Below are 21,354 nucleotides of genomic sequence, written 5' to 3'. Positions count from 1 at the left end.
GTAACTAAAAAGTCCTAAATTTTAAAGTATGTACACATAAATATTTTATTTTTACTACGTGTTCAAATTTAAATCTACAATACAGGAATGAACTTGCAGTCTAACTACTTAAGTTTCTTTTTTATACCTCTTAGAACTATAAACTGAAGGAAGCACTATGGCCTTAATTCAAATAGACCTTCTTTCATAATAGTTCACTTTCATAAATAACCATGAATAAATATTTCCACAAAGTCCAAACAATAACTCACCATCCTGTCTCTAACAGACACACAATAAAAGGCAGTCATAAAAATTCAACTTGTGTTTTGGTTTATTCATTTCTTTAAACTAATATTTTTAAGGGCAAAAATTGTTTACCTCAGGATTCCTTCCTGGTCTAGCATTTACTGTCTCAAGAAGATTGGGGAAGCCACTCTGTCTGGGTGGCTCAGTTGGTTAAAGCATCATCCCATAAACCAAAAGTTTGCAGGTTTGATGTCCTGTCAGGGCATATCTCTAGGTTTCAGTTCCATCCCTGGTTGGGGCACATATGAGAGGCAACAAATTGATGTTTCTCTTTCACTGATGTTTCTCTCCCTCCCTCCTCCTCTCTCTAAAATCAATAAGCATGTGAGGATAAAAAGAAGAGGATGGGGTAGGTGTAATTTGGTTCTCATTTTTTGGTAGTGCAAACCACCCTGCTATAAACTATGGTGCACCTGTGTCATTACACTAATTTGTTGTTACAGAGAAACATTTTTTGGTGTTTTAATTTTTTTATTTTTGACATTACAGTTCTTCATTTTTCTAGTTGTACTGAGATATGATTGACATATAACAGTATACTAGTTTAAGGTATACACCATAATGATTTGAAATACCCAGAGAAATAATTATGAAAAGAAGAGCCTGGTGGAAGTGCAGATCGGTGGAGAGCACAGAGTCGAGCTGCGCTTGGCTCGCACCCCATAGGGAGGCCTGAATCCTGTACTGTGATCCCAGAAGGGACATGGCGCTTGGTGCATTCATACAGTAGTGGCTCAGAAATTTCCAGCCAGCCCGGCCAGGGAAGCCGTGAAAGGCGCCAACACCCGGTCGGAGTGTGGTTCGGCAGGGACCTCGGAGCTGGAAAGGGCTTGGCTCAAGCACCCTCGGGAAGACTGTCTCGCGCTCGCTGTGAACCCAGAACGGTTGCGGCAAGGTGCTTAGGGCGATCCTAGACCCCGAATTTCAAAAGTTTGGGGGAGGGGTGCACCCTTTTATGATTCCCAGGGAGGGCGCAGTGAATCCCAAAACGTCGTGGGTGCCTCCAGAGATCATAGAGCTGGAACTCTGCATGACCCTGGACTCCAGAAGAACATGGAAGTGAGATCCCGAGAGCCAGTGTGCTCGGGAGCAGCCAGGGTACCTGACAGACTTCCTGAGATTTGGGCTGGGAGAGAGAGAAGGATTTCAAAGGTCCCTCAGCAAGCTGAAGCCAGCAAGATCAGAAAAACTCGTCTGGCCAGTTAGAAACCAACAAGAGGTTTTTGTTTGTTTGTTTGTTTTTCTCTCTCTTTTTTTTTGTTTGTTTCGTTTACTTTGGTTTGGTTTGGTTTCATTTGGTTTCGTTTCATTTCGTTTCGTTTCGTTTTTGTGGCTGTTGTTAGTTGATTGATTTTATCTTGTGTTTTATGTGACATTTTATTTTTCAATTCTTATTATTTTTATCTTGCAATCCCTTATGTTTCTCTTCCATTCATCCTAATATTTTTCCACTCCACATTTATCTCTCCTGCACTCCATCTTCTGCTTTTCATTCCTTTTTTCTTTTTTTTTAATCTTGCAAGTTACTGTAAATTTGTATTATCTTTTTCTCACTTTTCCGACATTTTTTATTTTAATAATATTTTGGTATTCTTTTTCTTTCTGTATAATCTTCTTTGCTTGGCTGGTTATACTGTCATTTGATAGGTTCCCCCTGGTATCTCAGTCACAAGGTGTTGATAAGTTACTATCCTTCATCTGTTTTCCATTAATACACCTCTCTAGGTTCTATACTCTTTATTCTTATTATCTAGACTTCATCAATTCTGCCACAAGACTGTCACTTTACTATTACTGTTAGTAAGACCTAGTCTATACAATTGTAAATACTTCTCAATACCCCTACCTGATCTCAGCCCACTTTGCAATTTTCTGAACTATACTATTGTGGGGGTTGTCTCTATTCTTTTACTCACTGCTCCTATATACTAATCTTTAATCCAACCCTACCTTACAATCTGACCTCCCACAGCCTCACAGCTTTCTAGATCCAACTAACAATCTTCTCATCCCCAATAAGAGTCTTACCTTCATTCCACCCTTTCTAAAACGTGGATAGTGGGGTGGAGAATCACGGTTAACACTATAAGGAGCCAAAGGATAACCCATCTCTTCTCTACTGGCTGCTAATGTAATATCATAGGATACCATCTTGCTGTCTTAAACCATTTTGCCTTATTCCTCCAACTGATCACAAAAAAAGAGTAGGGGGAAGCTGTGACCACCAGGATACACGAAGGAGATTGCACCCCTGGATCTCACAAATATTCTACCACAGAAGTTCACACCATACTTACAGGGAATCAAAACAGACCAAATTAACAAAAAGAAGGAAAAAGAAGAAACACACGAACAATGAGAAAACAAAGAAACAACCCCCAACTGAAGGGAAACGAGGAAGCCTCAGGAAAAATGCTAAATGAAATAGAGGCAACTCAACTATCAGATAGTGAGTTCAAAACAATGCTTACCAGGAAGTTCAATGAACTCACATTGAGCTTTCAGAAATTAGAGGGAAACTACATCAATCTCACTGCAGACTATATAAACATGAAAAAGGAAATAGAAACTTTCAACAAAGGTCAAGAGGAAATGAAGAATACAATTTCTGAACTGAGGAACACAGTAGAAGGAATGAAAAGCAGGATCGATGAAGCAGAAGATCAGATTAGAGAGCTGGAGGACAAAGTAGAAAACAACATCCAGAAAGAGCAAGAAAAGAAAAGAGGCTCAGAAAAAATGAAGAGGGATTAAGAGAAATGCAAGACAATATGAAACATAATAATATCCATATAATAGGGATACCAGAAGGAGAAGAAGAAGAACAAGGGATCGAAAACCTAGTTGAACAAGTAATGAAGGAGAACTTCCCTAATTTGATGAGAGAAAAAGTCACACAAATCCAGGAAACACAGAGAGTCCCAATCAAGAGGAACCCAAAGAGGCCCACCTCAAGACACATCATAATTAAAATGGCAACATTTCAAGACAAAGAGAGAACCTTAAAGGCAGCAAGGGAGAAAAAGGAAGTAACATGCAAGGGAACCCCAATAAGGCTAACAGCTGACTTCTCAATGGAAACACTTCAAGCCAAAAGAGAATGGCAAGAAATACTCCAGGTAATGAGAACCACAGGGCTGCAACCAAGGCTACTATATCCAGCAAGGCTCTCGATCAAGATAGAAGGCCAAATAAGAAGCTTCCCAGACAAAAGAAACCTAAAAGAATACACCTCGACCAAACCAGCTCTGCAAGAGATCCTAAAGGGACTGCTTTAAGGAAAGGAAGAAAAAGACAAAGAGAGAGAGAGAGAGAGAGAGAGAGAGGAACACACGTACATAAAAGGCAATGAATAAGTACCTATCAATAATAACCTTAAATGTAAATGGATTAAATGCTCCAATCAAAAGACACAGAATAGCTGAATGGATAAGAAAAAATGACCCACATATCTGCTGTCTACAAGAGACCCACCTCAGGATAAAAGACCTACACAGGCTGAAAGTGAAGGGCTGGAAACAAATCTTCCAAGCAAATGGACAGGGAAAAAAAAAGCCGGGGTAGCAATACTCATATCAGACAAAATAGACTTCCAAAAAAGGTCCATAAAGAGAGACCCAGAAGGTCATTTCATAATACTGAAGGGAAGAATCCACCAAGAAGACAAAAATATTGTAAATATATATGCACCCAACATAGGAGAACCCAAATACATAAAGAAAATCATAAAAGACTTCAAGAAAGATATGGACAGCAACACAATTATAGTGGGAGATTTTAACACCCCACTATCAAAAATGGACAGATCTTCTAAACAAAAATATCAACAAAGATTTTGTGGCATTGAACAATACCCTTGAGGAAATGGACTTTACTGATATAAACAGAGCCCTCCATCCAAAAGAAGCTAAATATACATTCTTTTCAAATGTACCTGGAACATTCTCAAAGATAGACCACATGATAGGACACAAAACAAGCCTCAAGAATTTCAAGAAAATTGAAATCATACCAAGCATTTTCTCAGACCACAAAGGACTGAAGCTAGAAACCAACCCCAAGGAAATAAACCCAAAACACTCAAAATCATGGAGATTAAATTGCATGCTATTGAACAATGAATGGGTCAAGAATGATATTAGGGAAGAAATCAAAAGGTTTCTGGAAACAAATGAAAACGAACTCACTACAACCCAAAACTTCTGGGACACAGCCAAGGCAGTCCTGAGAGGGAAGTTCATAGCGATACAGCCCCACCTAAAAAGGTTAGAAACATTCCAAACAAACAACCTAACCCTACGTGTACAAGAACTCGAGGAACAACAACAAAGACAGCCCAGAGCAAGCAGAAGGAAGGAAATAACCAAGATCAGAGCAGAATTAAATGACATAGAGACTAAAAGCACAATTCTAAGGATCAATGAATCCAAGAGCTGGTTCTTTGAAAAGATAAACAAAATCGACAAGACTTTAAGCAGACTCATCAAGAAAAAAAAGAGAAGACCCAAATAAACACAATGAGAAATGAAAGAGGAGAGATTACAACAGATACCACAGAAATACAAAGGATTGTAAGAAATTACTACAAAGAACTGTATGCCAAGAAATTTGAAAACCTAGGTGAAATGGACAACTTTCTAGAAAAAATATAATCTTCCAAAACTCAATGAAAAAGAAGCAGAAAGCCTGAACAGACCAATAACAACAAAAGAAATGGAAGCAGTAATCAAAAAACTCCCAACACACAAAAGCCCTGGACCAGATGGTTTCACAGGAGAATTCTACAAAGTATTTAAGGAAGAGCTAACCTCTATCCTTCACAGACTATTTCAAAAAATCCCAAAAGATGGGAGTCTCCAAACTCCTTTTATGAGGCCAACATCATCCTAATTCCAAAACCAGATAAAGACACAACAAAGAAAGAAACCTTCAGGCCAATATCGCTGATGAACATTGATGCTAAAATCCTCAACAAAATACTGGCAAACCGCATCCAACAATATATGAAAAAGATCATACACCATGACCAAGTGGGATTCATTCCAGGGATGTAAGGATGGTTCAATATTCACAAGTCAGTAAATGTAATACATCACATAAACAAAAGCAAAGACAAAAACCACATGATTATATCAATTGATGCAGAAAAAAGCATTTGATAAGGTACAGCACCCATTTATGATAAAAACACTCAGCAAAGTGGGAATAGAGGGAGCATTCCTCAACATAATAAAGGCCATATACGAGAGACCTACAGCCAACATCATACTCAATGGGCAAAAATTAAAATCTTTTCCACTAAGATCAGGAACAAGACAAGGCTGTCCACTTTCACCACTTCTATTCAATATAGTACTGGAAGTTTTAGCCACAGCAATCAGACAAGAAAAAGAAATAAAAGGCATCCAAACTGGAAAGGAGGAAACAAAACTGTCACTGTTTGCAGATGACATGATAGTATACATAGAAAATCCTATAGACTCTACCAAAAAACTGCTTGACCTAATAAATGAATTTGGCAAAACAGCGGGATACAAAGTCAATATCCAGAAATCAAAGGCATTTCTGAACACCAACAATGAAACAACAGAAGCAGAGATCAAGGAAAAAATTCCATTTGCAATAGCAAAATGAAAAATAAAATATCCAGGAATAAACCTAACCAAAGAGGTAAAAGACCTGTATCCAGAAAACTATATAACACTGAGGAAAGAAATCAAGGAAGACACAAACAAATGGAAACATATACCGTGTTCATGGATTGGAAGAATTAATATCATCAAAATGTCCATACTACCCAAAGCAATTTACACATTCAATGCAATTCCCATGAAAGTACCAATGGCATATTTCACAGACATAGAACAAACACTTCAAAAATTTATATGGAACCATAACGACCCCGAATAGCTGCTGCAATTTTGAGAAAGAAGAGTAAAGGAGGGATCCCAATACCTGACACTAAACTATACTACAAGGCCACTGTAATCAAAACAGCCTGGTACTGGCATAAAAACAGGCACATAGACCAATGGAACAGAACAGAGAGCCCAGAAATAAACCCAAGTCTCTATGGTCAACTAATATTTGACAAAGGAGGCAGCAACATAAAATGGAGTAAAAATAGCCTCTTCAACAAATGGTGTTGGGAGAACTGGACAGCCACGTACAAAAATATGAAACTTGAGCACCAACTTACACCACATACAAAAATAAATTCAAGGTGGATAAAAGACTTAAATATAAAACGTGACACCATTAAAGTCCTAGAAGAGAACGTAGGCAGGAAAATCTCAGATATTTCACGCATAAACTTTTTTACTGACTTGTCCCCTAGAGCAAGGGACATAAAGGAAAGAATAAACAAATGGGACCTCATCAAAATTAAAAGCTTCTGCACAGCTAAAGAAAAACAGGATCAAAATAAAAGGAGAACCAACTGTATGGGAAAACATATTTGCCAAACCAAGGGTTTAATCTCCAAAATATATAAAGAACTTACAAGACTGCACTCTAAGAAGACAAGGAATGCAATTAAAAAGTGGGCAAAGGACTTGAACAGACACTTCTCCAAGGAGGAAATACAGAAAATCCAAAGACACATGAAACGATGTTCAATATCGCTAGCTATCAGAGAGATGCAAATTAAAACCACAATGAGATAGCACTTCACACCAGACAGAATGGCCATCATAAACAAAGCGACAAACAACAATCGTTGGAGAGGTTGTGGAGAAAAGGGATCCCTAGTGCACTGTTGGTCGGACTGCAGACTGGTACAACCACTATGGAAAGCAGTATGGAACTTCCTCAGAAAACTAAAAATGGATCTGCCTTTTGACCCTGCAATTCCACTGCTGGGACTCTATCCTAAGAATACTAAAACACCAATCCAAAAGAACCTATGCATCCCAATGTTCATAGCAGCACAATTTACAATTGCTAGATGCTGGAAGCAACCAAGATTCCCATCAGTAAATGAATGGATCAAAAAACTATGGTACATTTACACAATGGTATTCTATGCAGCAGAAAGAAAGAAGGAGCTCCTACCCTTTGCAAGAGCGTGGATGGAGCTGGAAAACATTATGCTAAGCGAAACAAACCAGGCAGTGAAAGACAAATACCATATGATCTCACCTTTAACAGGAACTTAAATAACAAAACAAAGAAACAAACAAAATATAACTAAAGACACTGAAATAGAGGCCAGGCTGACAATGCCCACAGAAGAGAGTAGAGGGAATTTAAGGGGACAGTGGGAAGGGTTCCAGGAACAAACTTAAAGGACACATGGTCATAAACTAAGGGGAGGGTGGTAATGGGAGGGAAGTGGGGAGGGGTGGGAGGGGGGATTGGATTGGGAGTAAAAAGGACAAAACTGTATTTGAACAATGATATTTAAAAATAAATAAATAAATAAAGATTAAATTAAAAAAAAAAGACCTCTGACCTAGTATTATCATTGATGGATTATACCTAAAAACTAAAAGTGGATTTTATTGTGTTAATAGAACCATCAGTAATATAAGATTTCCTTCAAAAAATTGTACTCTATGTGAAATAAAATGTATACATTGTAACTAAAAAAAAAAGAAAAGAAAAGAAGTTTACTTAGCATACATCACCTCACGTAATTTTTTTCTTGTAACAAGACTTTTAACAATCTACTCTCTTAGCAACTTTCAAATAAACAATACGGCATTGTTGACTATAGTCACCATGCTGCACATTACATACCCAGAACCAATATAGATAGCTTATAAGTGGAAGTTTGTACATTTTGACCACCTTCACCCATTTCCAGCAGCCTCCACCTCCTGCCTCTGGCAATCACCAACCTGTTCTCTGTTCCTATGCATTTGGTTTTTTAGATTCCATATATTAGTGATATCATACAGTATTTGTCTTTGATTTATTTCGCTTAGTGTAACACCTTCAAGGTCCATCAACTTGTCAAAAATATCAGGATTTCCTCCTTTTTAAGCCTGAGTTTTATACATATATATATATATCACATTTCCTATATCCATTCAGCTATCAACTGACACTGAGGTTGTTTCCATGTCTTAGCTATTCTAAATAATGCTGCAATAAACATGGGGGTTGCAGATATCACTTTGAGATATTGATTTTATTTCCTTAGAGTATATACCCAGAAGAGAGATTACTGGATTGTATGATAGTTTTATTTTTAATTTTTTGAGGAAACTCCATGCTGTTTTCCATAATAACTGTACCAATTTACACATTCCCACTGAGAGAGTACCAAAGTTCCATTTTCTCCACATCCTCACAAACACTTGTTATCTTTATTATATTTTTATTCTAACCAACCTAACAGGTGATATCTCATTAAGGATTTTATTTTCATTTCTCTGATGGGTAGTGATATTGAGCACCTTTAATGTACCTATTGGCCATTTGTATGTCCTCTTCAGAATAAATTATATTCAGGTCTTATTGCCCATTTTCTAATTGGGTTTTCAAAGTTTTTTTCCTATTGCATTGTAGGAATTCCATTACTGAGCTGAACAAGATTATCTCTGCCCACAACAGAGACCAAAAGAAATGTACAAGCAGGAGTTTGCAGTGGAAAAGGAAAATAATTATTAGTATTGGCACCAACTCAGAGTAAGGGTGAGCTAGTGCTCCAGGATGCCCAGCTGCCTGATGGTTTACAGACAAGAGACTATATAGGGTAAATATAGTAAGGCATCATGAGTGGGGGGTTTGGGGTCTAAGGTGAAACTGATTGATCAGGAGTGAGGTAAAGGCAGTAAACCATGATTTCAGGTCTGGAGGTCAGCTTTGTGTCCTTCATTCTGGTTTCATGTGGCCAGGGGGTCGTTCTGCCTTAGGGCTCAGGAGCTAAAACATAACTTAGAGCATGACGCTATCCTTAGCTTAAGGAAATCCATACCCTATGACCATTAGTCAGGGCCTGTTCCTTATTTCTTACTGCTCCTGGGAGTTAATTAGTAAGGGAAAGGGCCAAGGGTCATGGAACATCTATGAAGAAACTGAATTGAGTACTGGGGCTTTATGTTAACTTAAGATCAGGACCCTCAACTTCAGTTGCTTATATATTTTGGATACTAACCTCTTGCCACATACATGGATTACAAACATTTCTCCCATTCCATAGCTCATCTTCCCATGTTGTTGACTGTTTCCTTTGCTGCATAGAAGCTTTTTAGTTTGATTTAGTCTGACTTGTTTAATCTGACTGTTGTTGCCTGAGCAGAAAATCATTGCTAAGGCCACTGTCAAGGAGCTCCTTCCCTACATTTTTATCTAGGAGTTTTACACATCCAAGTTATATGTTTAAGTATTAAATTCATTTTTACTTGATTTTTATGTACAGTGTAGGATAAAGATCCAGTTTCCATCTTTTGCATGTCAATATCCATTTTTCTCTACACCAATTTTCTCTTCTAAAATCCAATTCTTTTAATTATTGCTGTTCAAGTACAGTTGTCCCCATTTCCCCACCACCACTCTCCCCAGCCCCACCCACCCCTACTTTCCACAGTCAATCCCATCCCCCATTGGCTTTCTCCATGAGTCCTTTCCATGTTCCCTGGTGATCATTCCCCTTCTTTTCTGATAACACACTGCTCTCTCCCCTCTAGTCCTATGGTATTTGTCTTTCACCATCTGGCTTATTTCACTCAGCATAATACTCTCCAGTTCCATCCATGCTGTCTAGAAGGGTAGAAGCTCCTTCTTTCTTTCTGCAATGTAGCATTCCATTGTGTAAATGTGCCACAGGTTTTTTGATCCACTCATTTACTGATGGGCACTTATGCTGTTTCCAGCACATGGCTACTGTAAATAGCTCCACTGTAAAAACTCAGTCTTTTGAATTGGTGATTCAGGATTCTTAAGGTATATTCCCAGAAGCAGAATGGCTGGGTCAAAAATAGTTCCATTTTTAGTTTTCTCAGGAAATTCCAAACTGTTTTCCACAGTGGATGCACCAGTCTGTATTCTCACCAACAGTGCACCAGAGTTCCCTTTTTTCCACATCCTCGCCAGGTAAAAAGCTCCTGCATGGCTAAAGAAACCACCATCAAAGTCAAAAGGGAACCAACTGTATGGGAGAACATATTTGTTAATGATATATCAGACAAAGGTTTGGTATCCATTTATATAAAATATTCAAAATCTTAAAAATTGGGCAAAGGATATGAATAGACACTTCCCCAAAGAAGACATACAGACAGCCCAGAGACATATGAAAAGATGCTCATCACCAACCATCAAACAGATGCAAACTAAAACCAAAATGAGATATCACCTCACACCTTTCAGAATGGCCATCATTAATATATTAACAAACAAGTGTTAGTCAGATGTTTGTTGTTTCTTTTGTTCTAGGTCCACATGAGTGAAACCATACGGAATATTAATGCTGGTAAGACTCTTAAGTATTGGGAAAAGTGAGGGGAAAAGAATCAGGATTTTTGTGTTCAGGTAAATTCTTGTTCAAAACCCGCACCACCCCTCTAGGGCAGTCTGTCTGGTCATTCTTTTGTTCCTCAGTTTCCTCATCTGTAAAATAAGGATACTTTGGCATCTTTTTCTTACTTTATCTAAGATTTATGTCAAAGATAAATGATATATTATACAGGGTCCAGCATAGGTAACACCTGCTTGAGTGTGGTTGGTAAGATAATAACATGGATGTAGTAATTTATAGTTTTAATTTGAACATTTCACCTAAAATGTTATATGCTGTATTTGAGTGTGATATTGCTATGTTACACAATCACATCCTCATGATTTTGTAATGAAAGACGTTGTAATAAAAACGGGGCGTTATTTGTGCCAGATGCTGTATAAAGTGCGAGGCAGAGTATGTCATTCTAGGAGAAATGTGAAGATCAGCAGAGAAATCAAAACAGAATTCAGGTGACATCAGACTACCCTCCAGGTCTCTGGGGACACTGTTCCCATTGTTACATGTGTTTTTACATTGTTCATTAGACTGACACCAGTTCATTAGAAACTTCTGAAACCGGGTCACCAAGGATTGTTTTGTTGTTCACTGAGAAGTTCCCTGTGCACTGCTAGACTAAACATATACAGAAAAGGTTGCTGATATAGAAATTTCAGGGAAGCCTGCCTTCTTCCCAGGAAATTCAGAGATGCCCCTCTGACAAAACTAGAGAGAAACCTTCCATATCTCTTCACCACTGCTCCCTTCCTTTGAACTAACAAAGTAACTTGGAAATCTAGTAACAGATGCCATTTTAAACTTGGTGCAGAAAGAAGAGACTGAGTCTGGGCTCATTACATCAGGAGCCTTGAAAATCTAGGAGAGTTCTTTCTCAAATGTGCATACACGTGCTTGTGTGGAAGGTGAGACTTGCAGTTGAAACAGGCGGGATGTGAGAGAGGAATCAGAAGCACACACAAAACTCACAGATTGAACATTCCTTGAACTGTGGTTCCTTCAAGGGCTCCTGGTAAAGAACTGTCAGAAAAGTAAGTATGTAATTGTCACGACGCATTTTTCCAAATTCTCTCAACAAAGGCAGAGGGCAAATAAAGTGAGTTTTAAAATCTGGAATTCAGTTCATAACTGACACTGAAGGGAAGTATTCAACAATCATTCTGATACATTGTTATTCTGAAGGAAAATAGAATTTGGGGCAGGGTCACTGTAGCCTTTGAAAGGGCCAGTCATAACTATGAATTGAGGAAGCTGTTGCCACTTAAGAGACAGAATAATCAAAGGTGATGGAACAGACATCACCACCCAATAATATCCACAAGTCTCATAGAAATTAAAAATATCAGCATTATAAATTACCTTACAGGCAACCACACTTTTTTCTCCATCTGCTATTTAAGTTCTTTTTTGCTTGCTTTTCTTTTTTTGCTTTTTTTTTACAGGGACTTAGGGTTTGGGGGCATAACATTCACTCTTCTTAAATCTCAACTATCCATTGCATGGGCAGCCTGTCCCAAATGTACACAGAATGAGGTTGGTTCCAAACATAAGTAAGGTCAAAGGCTCTCAGACATATCTGCATTAACTAAATAGGAAATCAATGAGAGAAAACAACAGCATCTCAATCACTCACCCAGCTCCCTAACTGGCAGCAAGAGTAGGTAGTTTTGCACAGGTTAAGTCATCAAGGCCTACCTATGAACGTTAATTAAAAACACTACTTATGGGATGGAGGTGGTGAAATTTATTATTTATGTAATGAAATTATTTCAAACTTTAATTGATCCAAATTCAAAGTAAATAAATAACTCAGTCTCTCAGGGAAAGTTCTCCAACGTGACAGAGAATGTTGCAATGATTGCTGGTACAGGCCAGCCATGCATGTGAAATCATTTGAATTTGTCTGAAGCAGTCTCACACACACATACCCAAAGGATCTGCCACCACAGGATCAACTGCATCACTGTAAGCAGTGCTTATTTAACAAGCTTCATGAATGGAAACATAATGTTGCTGGAAGTTCACAGGTACTGTATCAGCCATTTTAAAACATCAATGATCATTACATAAACATTGTTATGATTGAGTTCACCAGTCTTTCCTGTCAATACAGAAAAATAAGACTTGATAAAAGAATCAGGGAATAATTTGAGATCCTAGGAACTTCATAGGAAAGGGAGAGCTGGAATTAACAATGTCAGTAGCCAGTACAAGGCTTTAACTCTTCCACAATGGGAGGGAGGGAGGCAACGAGGAGTACTAGGTGTGCAGAAATGAACCTGTCCTATCATTTAGATTGGCCTATCTGAGTCTTCCCCTGACAAGCACATGGCAAGACACTACCTCTGCAAAAGTAATTTCTCCCATGAGCTGAGTGTTTCTCTGTTCTGAAATCATGTCTGTCAACTCTGAGCAAGGCACTTGCCAACTCAGCTTATGGTGACACATAATACAAACAACTTTATAATAGAAAGAAAAGAACCTAGAGAGACTGAGTGAACATAGGAAAATATGAATGGCTGCCAATGTATTTAAGAGCGATTGCCAAGGAGAAATCATGAAGCAGTTATCCTGAGTCCAAAGTTGTATTTTCATTGTTATCAGTGTTGCGATGTCACTGAATGAGCACTAAAATGAAATATCTTTTTCCACTGATAGTCTGAAAGCATTTTATTTTTTCTTTCTTTTTACTAAATCCATTGGGTAACATTGGTTAATACAATTTTATACATTTCAAGTGTGTGTCTCTATGATGCATGATCTTCATACTGCATTGTGTCTGCCACCTAAAGTCAAATTTTCTTCCATAACCATATATTTGACACCTTTTACCCTGTACTATCCCACCTTTATCCCTTCCCTGTGGTAACCACCATACTGTTGTCTGTGTCTATGACTTTTGTTTATTTTTCTTGTTTGTTCATTTGTTGCTTTCAGTTTTATATCCCACATATGAGTGAAGTCATATGTGGGATTTCTGGTGTTATGATTTTTAAATAATAGATGCCTATTAAATATTTTTGAATGAATAATTATAGATAATTTACTTGAGCAATAGGAAAGAATACCCTAATGTATTTTTATTCTCAATCCATAACTCATACAATTGGAGCAATTGTTTACACATAAGAAATTAGTTTTTCTTCCCATGTAGAACTATGTATTATTTTCCTACAAACGCTTATCACTAAATTTTCCTACTTAACAATTAATCCTCCCTAGTAAAACACAGAGGCTTAGGCCAATAGACTGAGTTATTATCAACTATTGATATCCCCAGTGAGAATGCATTTACCAGGTCTTCTTTTCAGATGAATACCTGGGAGTAGCAGTTCGAAAAATGAACCTTTATGAGGTTAGGTTTTAACATGAAAGAGAGGGGTATTTCCCCAGCCTCTATGTAATGGGATTCGTAAGAAAATATAAATTAGAGTACAGGGAGGTTTAAAACTCTTGGCAGTAACTGAAATGGACAAAGATAAATATCAATGAGAAAAGTAGGGGACTTTACAATTTGTTTACAAAGATTGGTTCATGTGTGTCCACTTGTTTCTAGACATTGCTTGGGCAAGTCACTATATCAAAACTCAGAGAACACAGCTAGTTGGTAAATGAGTGGGGAAAGGTGACATAAGGAGGGGAGCAGCAGCAATTATTCAAAGAAGGCACTAGGATACATCATGAGACAGGCTCTAATGGTTGAGTTCTGCAGAGCACAGGATTGATCAGGCTGCCAAAGAAAGGATACACTACAGATCAGTCCCCCAGGCACGATCCACCACCCAAAGCTCCAGAACAGGACTAAGTGTGGTTTATATTCAGGTTCCAGGACACTTTTCTTTATATCACTTCAGAAAACCCTCTGCATAAGTGGTCCCAAGCCTGGCTTAAGAGTACTTTCATTTGCCTAAATACAGGATGAAAAACAAAGATATATCTTCATCTTTTAAACTCTATCTCCCAATTGAAAGGTAATTTGAACTACAAAGAGCAGAACTAACAATTTAAAATGAATGTTTTGCTGTTGAACATACCTGGGAACCTCATCATTACCCTGATATTTTTGGATCCCCATCTTAAAACTCCCATGTATTTATTCCTCTGAAATTTCTCTTTCTTAGAAGTTTCATTCACCACTGTCTGTATTCCCAGATTCCTGTATACTCTCCTAACCAGAGATAATACTGTTACCTATAATGCTTGTGCCACCCAGTTATTTTTTGTTGTCCTCTTTGCAGCAACAGAATTTTTTCTTCTTGCAGCCATGTCCTATGACTGCTATGTGGCCATTTGTAAGCCCCTGCACTACACAACCATCATGAGCGACAAAGTCTGCTCTACACTTGTTCTCAGCTGTTGGCTTGCTGGCCTGTTGATTATCCTCCCACCTCTAAGCATGGGCCTCCAGCTGGAATTCTGTGATTCAAATGTGATTGACCATTTTGTCTGTGATGCATCTCCTATTTTACAAATAACCTGTTCAGACACAGTGTTAATAGAAAGAGTTGTGCTGAGTCTTGCTGTGCTGACGCTCATTATTACCTTAGTGTGTGTAGTTCTTTCCTACACATACATTGCCAAGACCATTCTAAGATTCCCTTCTGCCCAACAAAGGAAAAAAACCTTTTCTACCTGCTCTTCTCATATGATTGTGGCTTCCATCACTTATGGCAGCTGCATCTACATCAAACCTTCAGCAAAGGAAGGAGTGGCCATTAATAAAGTGGTGTCTGTGCTCACTACTTCAGTTGCCCCATTCCACTTGCTTAATCCATTCATTTATACACTTCAAAACAAACAAGTGAAAGATGCCTTCAAAGACACAGTAAAATGGATTGTATTTCTCACAAAGAAGTAAGAAACAATTGACGTTTTTAGAAGTTATTAAATTTAAATCTAACCCATGAGTGACATTTATGAATTTGCCAAATAAATGGTTCCTTCCTTTTCTATAGATTCCTTAATCTATTCTGCCCCAGGATAGGAACATTTGTCTCTTATAATCCAAAAGCTGAAAATCAAGCTATTTCTTTCTTTCTTTTAAGTTTATTTTATTCAGAATGGTTTTTTCAATAAATGTATGTTCCAGAGGCTAGATTCCCAAAATGCTCAATGTCATAAAAAAGAAAATGCAAATAAATACATTTGTATCATTGACCATACAGCCTTCTCATAATGTGGAATATATATGTCCAGAGACTATCTCTCACTTGCTGAGAATACTTCAATATATAGCCTCTGACTGTACAAAAGTAATCCAAGGTTCTTTATTAATGCATAAGCAGTGATCTAAAAGAAAGTTGTCCACTCCAGAGCTCTTCTTCTCATTTTTAAATGTTCATTTTTCTTCTGGTCAAGATGGAAGCATAGGTAAACACAGCTCGCCTTCTCACACATCCACAGCAACAATTACAACTAAACTACAAAACAACTATCACCCAGAACTGTCAGAAATATGAGCTGTGTGGAAGTCCAACAACCAAGGAATTAAATAATTCACATTCATCTAGATGGGTAGAAGGGGTCAAAACATGAAACAGCATCCCACACCCACATATGGGAGATAAGAATCAGGAGAGATACCTCAGGAGTGAGGGATCCCAGCCCCACACCAGACCACCCAGTCCAGGCTTCCAGTGCCAGGAAGATAAGTCCCTATAACTAGTGGCTGTAAAAACCAGTGGGAGGCGGGGCATGGCAGAAGAAACTGGGATTCTCAGCCATCTCTGCAGAAAGGGCCCAAAAAGGACCCATCAAGAACTACCAACAACAATCAAAACCCAAAGACAAACAGAGAGCCAACTTAAATGACAACCCAAGACCAGTGAGCTTGGGAAATCAAGGAGACTGCACCACTGAATCTCACAGGTTTCTACCACAGGAGTTAACATCATAAACATAGGGAGTCAGAACAGATCAATTTAATAAGCTGAGGCTAACAAGAAGAGTCTCACAAACAATGGGAAGACAAACAATCCCTAAATGAAAGGAAAGGAGGACACCTAAAAAAGAATGCTAAATGAAATAAAGGCAACTAAACTACCAGATATTGAGTTCAAAGCAATGGTTATCAGGAAACTTAATGAGCTCACAGTGAATTACCAGAAACTACAGGGAAATGACAATGAACTCACTGCAAACTATATCAACATGAAAAGGGAAATAGAACCTATCAACAAGGGCCAAGAGGAAATGAATAATACAATTTCTGAACTGAAGAACACAGTAGAAGGAATCAAAATCGGGATTGATGAAACAGAATATCGGAGCAGTGAGCTGGGGGACAAAGTAGAAAAAAATCCAGAAAGAGCAAAAAAAAAAAAAACAGAGGCTGAGAAAGAATGAAGAGAGATTAAGAAAAATTCAAGACAATATGAAATGTAACAATATCCATATAATAGCAATACCAAAAGGAGAAAAAGAAGGGCAAGGGATAAAAAACCTATTTGAAAAAGTAATGATGCGAAACTTCCTTAATTTAATGAGAGAAAAAGTCACACAAATCCAGGAAACACAGAGAGTCCCAATCAAGAGGACCTCAAAGAGGCCCACTTCAAGACACATCATAATTAAAATGGCAAAATTTCAAGACAAAGAGAGAATGTTAAAGACAGCAAGGGAGAAACAGTAAGTAATGTACAAGGGAGCCCTGATAAGGTTAGCAGCTGACTTCTCAATGGAAACACTCCAAGACACAAGAGAATGGCAAGAAATATTCCAAGTAATGAGAACCAGAGGTCTGCAACCAAGGCTAATTTACCCAGCAAGGCTTTCAATCAAGATAGAAGGCCAAATAAGGAATTTCCCAGACAAAAGAAGTCTAAAAGAATACACCTCCACCAAACCAGTGCTGCAAGAGATGCTAAAGGGACTGCTTTAAGGAAAAAGAGGAAGAGAGAGAGAGAGAGAGAGAGAGAGAGAGAGAGGAACACAGGTACGAAAATGGCAATGAATATATACCTATCAATAATAACCTTAAATGTAAATGAATTAAATGCTCCAATCAAGAGACATAGGATAGCTGAATGGATAAGAAAACATGACCCACACATATGCTGACTAAAAGAGACGCACCTCAGGATGAAATGCCTACACAGACTGAAAGTGAAGGGCTAGAAAGAAATTTTCCAAGCAAACTTACAGGAGAAAAAAGCCAGGGTAGCAATACTCATATCACACAATATAGAATTCCGAAAAAGGGCCATAAAGAGAGACCCAGAAGTCTCTCTTTATATATAAAGAGAGACTTTATATATAAATTAACTGATATGTATACACACACTCACTCTCTTTATATATAAATTAACTGATATGTATACACACACATACAAACACACACAGAGCCCTCCATTCCAAACAAGGTAAATACACATTCTTTTCAAATGCACATGGAACATTTTCAAAGATAGACCACATCATAGGACACAAAACAAGCCTCAACAAATTCAAGAAAATTGAAATCATACCAACCATTTTCTCAGATCACAAGGGACTGAAGCTAGAAACCAACCCCAAGGAAATAAACCCAAAACACTCAAAATCATGGAGATTGGATAGCATGCTATTAAACAATGAATGCGTCAAGAATGATATTAGGGAAGAAATCAAAAGATTTCTGGAAACAAATGAAAATGAACTCACAACAACCCAAAACTTATGGGACATAGCCAAGGCAGTCCTGAGAGGGAAGTTCATAGTGATACAGGCCTACCTAAAAAAGATAGAAACATTTCAAACAAAGAACCTAACCCTATGTATACAAGAACTCGAGGAACAACAACAAAGACAGCCCAGAGCAAGCAGAAGGAAGGAAATAACCAAGATCAGAGCAGAATTAAATGACATAGAGACTACAGGCACAATTCTAAGGGTCAATGAACCCAGGAGCTGGTTCTTTGAAAAGATAAACAAAATCAACAAGCCTTTAAGCAGACTCATCAAGAAACAAAGAGAGATGACCCAAATAAACACAATCAGAAATGAAAGAGCAGAGTTACAAAATGATACTACAGAAATATAAAGGATTGTAATAAATTACTATGAGGAACTATATGCCAAGAAATTTGAAACCCTAGGTGAAATGGACAAATTTCTAGAAAAATATAATACTCCAAAACTCAATAAAGAAGCAGCAGAAAGGCTGGACAGATCAATAACAGCAAAAGAAATTGAAGCAGTAATCAAAAAACTCCCAACACACAAAAGCCCTGGACCAGATGGTTTCACAGGAGAATTCTACAAAGTATTTAAGGAAGAGCTAACCTCTATCCTTCACAGACTATTCCAAAAATCCAAAATGATGGAAGACTCCCAAACCCTTTTTATGAAGCCAACATCATCCTAATTCTGAAACCAGATAAAGACACAACAAAGAAAGAAAGCTTCAGGCCAATATCGCTGATGAACACTGATGCTAAAATCCTCAACAAAATACTGGCAAATGCATCCAACAATACGTTAAAAGGATGATACACCATGACGAAGTGGGATTCATTCCAGGGATGCAAGGATGGTACAATATTCACAAATCAGTAAATGTAATACATCACATAAACAAAAGCAAAGACAAAAACCACATGATCATATCAATAGATGAAGAAAAAGCATTTGATAAGGTACAGCACCCATTCATAATAAAAACACTCAGCAAAGTGGGAATACAGGGAGCATTCCTCAACATAATAAAGGCCATATATAAGAGACCTACAGCCAACATCATACTCAAGGGGCAAAAATTAAAATCTTTTCCATTAAGATCAGGAACAAGACAAGGCTGTCCACTTTCACCACTTCCATTCAATATAGGACTGGAAGTTTTAGCCACAGCAATCAGACAAGAAAAAGAAATAAAAGGCATCCAAATCAGAAAGGAGCAAGCAAAACAGTCACTGTTTGCAGATGACATGATAGTGTACATAGAAAATTCTACAAACTCCACCAAAAAATTCTTGACCCAATAAATGAATTTGGCAAAACAGCGGGATACAAAGTCAATATCCAGAAATCAAAGGCATTTCTGTACACCAACAATGAAACAACAGAAGCAGAAAGCAAGAAAAAAAAATCCCATTTGAAATAGCAAAAAGAAAAATAAAATACCTAGGAATAAACCTAATCAAAGAGGTAAAAGACCTGGATTCAGAAAACTACATAACACTGAGGAGAGAAATCAAGGAAGACACAAACAAATGGAAACATATACCGTGTTCATGGATTGGAAGAATTAATATCATCAAAATGTCCATACTACCCAAAGCAATTTACACATTCAATGCAATACCTATTAAAATACCAGTGGCTTATTTCACAGACATAGAACAAACACTTCAACAATTTATATGGAATTATAAACGACCCAGAATAGCTGCTGCAATTTTGAGAAAGAAGAGTAAAAGAGGGATCACAATACCTGACACTAAACTATACTACAAGGCCACTGTAATCAAAACAGCCTGGCACTGGCATAAAAACAGGCACATGGACCAATGGAACAAAACAGAGAGCCCAGAAATAAACCCAAGACTCTATGGTCAATTAATATTTGACAAAGGAGGCAGCAACATAAAATGGAGTAAAAATAGCCTCTTCAACAAATGGTGTTGGGAGAACTGGACAGCCACGTGCAAAAAAATGAAACTCGAGCACCAACTTACACCTTATACAAAAATAAATTCAAGGTGAATAAAAGACTTAAATATAAACTGTGACACTTATTAAAGTCCTAGAGGAGAACATAGATAGAAAAATCTCAGATATTTCATGCAGAAACTTTTTTACCGATATGTCCCCTAGAGCATGGGACATAAAGGAAAGAATAAATAAATGGGATCTCATCAAAATAAAAAGTTTCTGCACAGCTAAAGAAAACAGTATTAAAATAAAAAGAGAACCAACTGTATGGAAAAACATATTTGCCAATGATACCTCAGACAAGGGTTTAATCTCCAAAATATGTAAAGAACTTACATAACTCCACTCCAAGACAAGCAACCCAATTAATAAATGGGAAAAGGACTTGAACAGACACTTCTCCAAGGAGGACATACAGAAAATCCAAAGACACATGAAACAATGTTCAATATCACTAGTTATCAGAGAGATGCAAATTAAAACCACAATGAGATACCACTTCACACCGGTCAGAATAGCCATCATAAAGAAAGCAACAAACAACAAGTGTTGGAGAGGTTGTGGAGAAAAGGGATCCCTAGTGTACTGTTGGTGGGACTGCAGACTCGTACAATCACTATGGAAAGCAGTATGGAACTTCCTCAGAAAACTAAAAATGAATCTGCCTTTTGACCCTGCAATTCCACTGCTGGGACTATATCCTAAGAACACTAAAACACCAATACAAAAGAACCTTTGCACCCCAATGTTCATAGCAGCACCATTTATAATAGCTAAGTGCTGAAAGCAGCCTAGGTGCCCATCAGGAAATGAATGGACTGAAAAACTATGGTACATTTACACAATGGAATTCTATGCAACAGAAAAAAAGAGGAGCTCCTACCCTTTGCAACAGCTTGGATGGAGCTGAAAAGCATTATGCTAAGTGAAATAAGCTAAGCAGTGAAAGACAAACACCATAGGATCTCACCTTT

At 37.8% G+C, this 21,354-nt stretch overlaps 1 protein-coding gene across 1 annotated transcript; it reads left to right on the top strand.

The window, feature by feature from the left end:
• Positions 1-9,074: 9,074 nt before the first annotated feature.
• Positions 9,075-17,782, top strand: LOC123812588 (olfactory receptor 6C2-like; the record flags this gene model as incomplete). Its single annotated transcript, XM_045829368.1, is given in 4 exon segments — positions 9,075-9,084; positions 9,347-9,380; positions 14,753-15,575; positions 17,759-17,782. Coding segments are annotated over 4 exon segments (891 nt in total), but the record flags the coding sequence as incomplete, so codon positions are not given.
• Between the last annotated feature and the right edge of the window lie 3,572 nt (positions 17,783-21,354).

The sequence above is a fragment of the Phyllostomus hastatus genome, unplaced genomic scaffold, assembly GCF_019186645.2.
Source record: "Phyllostomus hastatus isolate PE091 unplaced genomic scaffold, TTU_PhHast_1.1 phas_scaffold_93, whole genome shotgun sequence".
NCBI classification, from domain to species: Eukaryota; Metazoa; Chordata; class Mammalia; order Chiroptera; family Phyllostomidae; genus Phyllostomus; species Phyllostomus hastatus.
This window is presented reverse-complemented; position numbering and strand designations above follow the sequence as displayed.